Raw genomic sequence first — 7,624 nt, forward strand, 5'->3', positions numbered from 1 at the left:
GGAAACAGTATCTGTTACTTTATCTGATGTCTTATAATTTGGTTGGGTTACAATGTTTGGAAAGTTTATTTAAACAAGGACTGCAATCGTAGTTTCTTTTACAATGTTTGGATTTGGAGTACCCTTTCGCGGTGCATGATTATTCGATAAAATAGTTTTTTTTGTGAGGAGATAGAGTAGTTATTAACAGAGATTGTGCTGCATCCTAGAGCTATTTGTGAGTCGGTGAGGCGTCTAGCTTGGGCGCTTGGCATCTCTGACTAGAGAGAATTCCTTATTTTACCGTAGAATATGCAGTGGTGTCTTATTTTGCACTGTATTTTTTCCTTAATTATACAAATCATCCTTAACTTTTATGTCCTACCATACGACACTGTTAGTATTTTTTTCATTCAAAGCCCGTAATGTGCCATGCGAATTAGGATAAATAGGAAATGCATATTGTTTTACCCTTGATGACATGAAACTGGTTAGCAACGAGGAATATATGGAATGAAAAAGATATGGCAATACGTTGATTGCTAGTACATGCAGATTATATAGGGGCGGCACATCCATCTTTTCATATGGCAGACCTTGGATGAAAAACCTAACAGAAGTGTCGAACAAAGGCATGGGGGTTAAAAGACAACGTTAAATAATGGGGAAAATCCAATGCCAAATAGGACACCACTCTGTATTACAGTGTCAAACAAGAAATTCTCTCCATGATGGAATATGTATATCCAATTGAGCAAATGCCCATAGGGATGGGGTCTTGTCCTTTCCCTAAGAGCATTAACGCGATTGGTTTATCATGTGCATGCCATTTTCCCCCCTCAATACTTATCCTCACCTTTTTTTTGTTTAGAATTACAGGGAGATAACCCATAACCCCGGTCTATATGCATTGCAACGGGACCAAGTCCAGTATTCAACACAAAATATTTCACAAAGTTTGCCCACGCCCAGGTCAGAAACCTCCCAAAAGGATCACTCTCTAGTGGCTACACAAAACACAACCACACACACACATTGTCAGATAGCACTTAGTTAAAACGAGCAGAAGCTAGGAGCCTCTGCACCTTCCTCATCGGACTGCACCTACAAGTCCGCCATCAGCATACTCCATCCACCCATAGGATCTCCTCCGGCTGCTTCACCAATCTCTCCAACTTGGAAGTCCAGAGCTCAAGTTCCTCCAGGTATCCCAGGGCATAGCAGGGTCTAGTTTTTAAGCATCTGCAATATGAGCCACCATAGTTGCGCAAGATTGCACCAAACTCCATCATGAAAACATAGACAGTTTCTTATTTTTCAAATGGTCCACAGGCTGCTGCATTAACCATATTTCAAGCTGCATTCTTTTTATCACTAAGCCACAATCTAGCCACTGCTTTATAGCTAACACAGGTCTGATAGCCCATGATTTGTAGCCCTGCCAAACCCTTTTAGCCACAACAGTTAAAGAATAGATCATTGATGCTTTCAGTTTCACATTAGAACAACAGATAGATCAAGCCACCCACTTTCTTTCTTTTCTCTAGGTTATCCTTAGCCAACAATTTGTTTTTCGACATCAACCAAAGAAAAACATGCCCTCTGTATATGCAACTTCCAAATAGTAGGTGTGTATACTGGTTGCACCTCTCTAAAATTGATGATTTGACAAAGCGACCGAGTAGAGTACACCCCAGTGGAGGTAGGTGTACACATTTCAACCATTAAGGATCCTCCTGCAATTTCAACATGCACATCCCAAAATCGTAGACTTTCTTATTGTCAAGAAAAGCTTGCACCTCAAGCAACGAGCGATAACCATTTGACCAGCATCGGTACACTGTAGTTCATCATCATAATTCAAAGCAAACGTACCCCTGATAATCGACAAACATTAGACCAATCTCAATGGGCATGGAGGGTTTCATAGGCATTAAATTCTATGTCACATCAGCATTTTTGCTGATTTGGCAACCTAATCATGAGGAGAGAGGAGAAGGGAGTTTCATCCTCATGAAAACTATCGTTACCAATTCCCATGAAATCTAATGAAACTTGCACTGAGAATGTTGCAGTTTCATTGCATGACACATTTGATCATAACTCCACGCAAAAAATTAAATGTTGCAGGTTGTTTATGAAACTATGCAATGAAATTACTACACTGAGAGTGATAGTTTCATTCATTGAAAAGATGACATGACAGTCTTGGTAACGGTGCATGATTTCACTGAGACCGCCCTTAGTCATATCATTGATCTCAATTTAAAAAAAAGTTTACTCACGTCGTTCTCAAATAGGTGTAAACGTCTTTAGCATATTGGGCTATGGGCTTAGCAGTTAGTAACTTCAAGCTAAGGCTTTTTATTCGGACCAGAAACAATAGCGACCACGCACGCAGGATCCCCAGATCGATATGCCTGTGGGCACACCAAGGGTGTGATGGGATGCCTGCAGCTCCTAGCTAAGCCCGTTCCTAGAAACCAGACTCTTGGTGGCCAGGCTGAGGGTGTACAAGAGCTTTTTGTTTGGTTGTATGAATCCATACGTGGAGGTTACAAAAATTAAGTGATTGGTTGTCTGAATGTCTGCATCTCCTTCTCTATGATATGCAGGCCATGTGCTTCTGCGCGCATTGTGTGAGTCAGGCTCGAAAAAACGCCCAATCTCTCTGTACCGAGGGAACCTGGTTGGGAGGCCGCTTTTGCACTCCGGGAACCTAACCCAACCCCTAGCATAGGCATGCAGACCTTGCATCCAGGAGCCTGGATGGAGGGGCTGCAGGCATCAATCACGTCCGAAATGTCTTTCATCGGCTCAGCAGCTCTCACATGGCAGTGGCACACAACACATTACAGTGTTGGGCCAAAACTCAGACGATTCATGGTCTCCAGCCCAAATTCAGCATACGACCTACTCTGGCCCACTGGCCCATCTCTAGTACTTGACACAGGCGCTGGCATGGGCAAAAAAGACCGAAGAAGAGGCGAGCAGCGAGCCGTGGACCCCGTTTGGCCATTTCCCCCACCCACCAGTCCACCACCGCTCACGGAACGCCGGCGACGCGATGGCCTCGCCGGATCATCCCAGCGCCAAGCGTATCGACGCCCCGGCGGCGCCGCCCCCACTTTTGTGCCTCAACGACGACCTCCTCGCGGAGATCTTCCTCCGCCTGCCCGCCCTCGCCGATGTCGGGCGCGCCGCCACCGCCTGCGCCGCCTTCCGCCGCGTCGTCGCGGACCGCGCCTTCCTCCGCCGCCTGCGCTCCGTCCACGCGTCGCCCGTCCTCGGCCTACTGCTCTTCTCGTCCATCCACCCCGCGGAGCCGCCCCATTCCAACGCGCCCTTCGCGCGGGCGCTGCAGCGGGCCGCCGACCTCTCCTTCTCCTTCGTCCCCTCCGCCGGCCGCTGGATCCCGGTCGACTCCCGCGATGGACGCGTCCTCCTCGAGCGCGAGGCCATGAGCGGCGACTTCGCGGTGTGCGACCCGTTGTCCCGGCGGTACCTCTTCCTCCCCCAGATCCCCGGGCGCCCCGCCGCGCAGCGCCGCGGGCGTCTGGAGCCGTTCCTCGTCCCCGCCAGTGACGAGGACTCGGAGACGTCGTTCAGGGTGGTCTGCGTGGTGGAGTGCAAGCCTGGACAGCTGGTCGCCTTCGTCTTCTCGTCGGCCACCGGACAATGGGAAAGTCTGACCGTGGACGCCGGCTTGCAGCCCTCTTGCAAGTTCTCATGGTCCTCCTACGCCTGCGGCTGCTTCTACTGGAAGGTGGTGACTGGGATTAATAATTTTCTTGTGCTCGACCCGCGCTCCATGGAGTTCTCCTCCGTTGACATCCCGTCTGGTCTCGGCCAGCAGGATTCTGTCATTGTGGAGGCAGGGGAAGGCAGCATTGGAATGTTCACTCTCTACAACAGCATTATTTCTGCTGCATCTTACCTTGTTTACACTGTTCGGGATATCGACGAAGAAGGCAACAGCATGTGGCAGTTCAAGAGGAGAGTCAGGTTGCCTGCCCAATATGTTTTCAGCTTTGCAGATGCAATGGATAGGCACTTACTCCTTCGTGGGATTCCATGGAATTTGCACCTGGGCTCTTCTACTGATGAGGTTGACATAGGATACTTCTCTGTTGAGTTTGAGTCTATGCAGATTGAGAAAATGTGTGACTTGAAGCATCTTCTATATGCCAAACTGTATACTGGTTTTCCACCATCATTGTGTGTACCAAGTATATGAAGTGGTAACTGGTAAGCTTGCTATCCAATTTTTCCTTGGCGTCTTATTTATGCTTGCTGAGAATGCATAGTTGCTCATGTAATGCAGGATTATGCTTTTGTTTGCAAGTCATGCTTGTCTGGTAGTCCAACATTTGGTAAATGACATTTGATTTGAGTGTATGTGAAAATAAGAGTTGCAATCCTGGTTTGTTTTTTACTTTGCACTATTATTCAAGGAACTGCTTGTTCTACACTTAAATTCACTAGTGGCTCATAGTGTAGGGAATGCAATGAAGATAGTATTTTCATACGATCTTTAGTCAGATACTCAGATGATTCTCTTTGATGCATTCATGTTCTCAGAGTTACAATATAGTATGCTAATATCCATTGGTAAAAGCAGGTAGTAGCAGTAGTTGATCTGTTTTCCATGTTAACGCTGAACTGCCAGCCAATCTTTAAAATTTGAACACATAAGGGGCAATAAGGGTGTGGCAGTGTTTGCAATGCACTTGTGTATGCTTTATGAACTATGAGAGCATGGAGAATAGCAGGCTGACCTGCAGTCACAGTGCTAATGTTCTGGGTCGTAACTCGTAACTCTTAATCAAGATTACACTGCTGGTATGTTCTTGCTGGTGTTTTATTATGCTGTAGTATACTGATTGGTATGCATTACTTCTCTTAATAATTTGTTAACCATGTGGACAAAATAAACTGTGTTTGAACTGGGCTTCATTATATTTGGACTTGGGGCATCTTGTTGAGGTACTATCGTTCCAGAAAGAGCTTGATTGGCTTTGAACACAACGACTTAGTAGCTTTTCTTGCTTTCATGGATCCCTCTTCCCACCTGATGGTCCTAGTACTCTTAACTTTTGGCCTATGCTATCAACTTCACATGGTTGATATATTTTGAACTTGCATCACAAGGTGTAAGCTGTGCTGGCTATCTACAGCAGTCTCTTGGAATATTTAGTGGAGGAATTAGCTATTGCCAGTGATTACATAAATGTCAGCTATTTTTTAATCCAATATTTTGATGTAATGATGCACCCTCACTTCCGCCAGTATTTTGATGCAATGTTTGACATTTTATCTGTTCGTCAGGCTGATATTGATGAATGCTCTCAGTGGAAAGCCACAGAAAGCATCCTTCTCAACATGCCCCCGCGCGCGCCCAGGGTGGGTGGGTTTTGGGTGTGTGTGGGTGGGGGGGGGGGGGGGGTTCACTGTTGTTGCGTGAGAAAAAGAGGGGGCAGGGCAGCTACAGAGAAGGAGAGGGATGCAGCAACACGAGGATGATATTCAACAACTGACCTGAAACTTATGGATCATCTATTCCATTTTGAACCAAGCAACTTAGTATTCTTTCATGTGAACATGCAGTTCCAGACTATTGTTTTAAAAAGGTAAAATATTCAGAAATGGTTTTGAGTTTATTGAAACAAAAGCAGTTAAAATCCTGTTGGCTATGCATATTCCTCACAAAAAATTTGGTTGGGATGTTCAGTTCAGTGGCTAAGGAAACTAGCTTGAATAGTTGAATATCTGTTTATTCTCCTATATTCTTAGCTAGTATCTGTCTTATACATTTGAATTTTCCTCACTTATGCCTTAACGAATGTGACCAAAAGTATATAATTTCAGCTTCTACAATCGATGTTATATAGTGAAGGAAAAAAAAATCTGTTCTTCCTTGACCTATAGTGCATGCTCTTGCAGGATGAGTGCTGGTACAGCCGTGCAGTCATCGATGGCTCGCTATCTGATAGCCTGAGAATTTGGAAGAAAGGTTGAGAGTTCTGCAGGAGGTGGCTGCCATTTTTTCAGACGGGCATTTTCAGAAGAATGGGTCACAACAGCTAATTGCGGAGAACTTGATTGCTGTCTCACTTGTATTCAAGCCTGAGCCCCTGACTTGAGCCTGCTGAAGAACTGCCACCACTCGACATTGAGACAGAACTTTTTTTTTTTTGAAAAGATCATCGAGACAAAACTACTTTGTGACAGTTGTAAGCAAGAGAACAGACAAACACATGTATTTACGAAAATGTTACCGTGGCCGCACACAGCAACTTGGTCCCTTTTTTCAGTTTTTGTTGAGCTGCTTGCTCTGTAGATTTATATATGCATATTGGGTTGGGGAGGGGGAGGGTATGGACAAGTAAATGAAAGAAGAAAACCATCCACTAGACGGAGGACTGATGAATGGTCATGCCGGAGGGTACTTAAAAATGATGATCTACTGGAGAATGGCAAAGATTCAGATCTACTAAGTCTTTTTGTTTTTTAAAAAAAAGGAAGAATCAAGAATCAGGTCTACTATCGTACTGTAGTTCTCTATTTTTCATTGAAGTCTGTTAAACTTGTGTATCTTTATCTATCTATTTCGAGACTGAACTGCCTTGTAAATTGGCGCCCGCACAATTTATAATCTTGCAGGATGTATAAGGTCCTCTGAAGCTGACCGTATAATTCTATGATATAGCTCAGCTTATGTTCGTTGTTGGTCGTTCGGGTCGTCAGTGATTTTTTTTTTTCTGAACCTAATCAGTGACCACCGGGATTCTTCCGTCGTTGAACCGGTGGCCGGTGCCCGGTGGGCATGTCTACATGATCCATTGATCCGTATGGTTCTGTCTCGTCTGGATTATCCTATCCTCGTGTCATGCTTCCTAGCTTGCTTGCCGGTTGGTTTGCTGCAGCCATATCGCCGGCCCAACTCTTACTCCTGCTTGGCTCATTGTGTTGTGTCCTTCGCCGATTGTTCCTTTCCCAGTACTGTCCTGCGTACCGCACGGAGCTTGATGGATCGAGGAGGCACGGAGCTTCAGATCGCTAACGCGACGTTGACGAGGGATGAGCTGATGGCCATCATCAAGGAGACAATGCAACGACGCAGGCAGGCATGGAGCCAGAGCACCACTGCCCATGGTTCTATCCCGGCACGGTCTGATGTTAGAGATGGAAGGACATTCATGATGCATCTCACCTCAACAGACGCAAGCGAGAAGCAAAGATCCGTAAACCGTAATAAGCAGGCGTAGGGGCCACATCAGAATCTGACAATGTCCAATCCCAACCCATCAAACTGAATCTGAATCCGGTCAGGGCTACGAGGACGGCGGGGGGTCTCCGCCATGTCGCCGGCGGCGGGAACGGGCAGCCACAGACCACAGCAATGGGGGGGGGGGGGGGGGGGGGGGGGGGGGGGGGGGGGTTAGGAGCCGAAACGAAACGAGGGTCTATTTTGAAAAATGTCGGATCGCGGTTAATAGTCGCGATCCGAAATAGGGGTTATTTGAAAATATTTGGATCGCGGAGAATAATCGCGATCCAAATTAGGTGTTGTCTGCAAATAGTTGGATTGTGGAGAATGATCGCGATTCAAATTAGGGGGTTATTTCAAAATAGTTGGATCGCG

The 7,624-nt window shown here is 46.1% G+C and overlaps 1 protein-coding gene across 3 annotated transcripts; it reads left to right on the forward strand.

Moving 5' to 3' along the window:
* The first annotated feature begins 2,973 nt into the window (after nt 1-2,973).
* LOC117846352 (uncharacterized) lies at nt 2,974-6,292 on the forward strand. Of its 3 annotated transcripts, none has more exons than XM_034727495.2 (2): nt 2,974-4,227; nt 5,923-6,292. In XM_034727495.2, exon 1 carries the CDS (start codon nt 3,047-3,049, stop codon nt 4,214-4,216), a length of 1,170 nt encoding a protein of 389 aa, XP_034583386.1. In that variant the 5' UTR covers nt 2,974-3,046; the 3' UTR covers nt 4,217-4,227; nt 5,923-6,292. The 3 variants fall into 3 exon arrangements, 2 of the variants coding, with proteins under 2 accessions (XP_034583386.1, XP_034583385.1); XM_034727494.2 differs by lacking the exon at nt 5,923-6,292 and adding an exon at nt 5,308-5,404; XR_004638287.2 differs by lacking the exon at nt 2,974-4,227 and adding an exon at nt 5,425-5,609.
* The last annotated feature ends 1,332 nt before the right edge of the window (nt 6,293-7,624 follow it).

The sequence above is a fragment of the Setaria viridis genome, chromosome 2 (genome assembly GCF_005286985.2).
Source record: "Setaria viridis chromosome 2, Setaria_viridis_v4.0, whole genome shotgun sequence".
NCBI classification, from domain to species: Eukaryota; Viridiplantae; Streptophyta; class Magnoliopsida; order Poales; family Poaceae; genus Setaria; species Setaria viridis.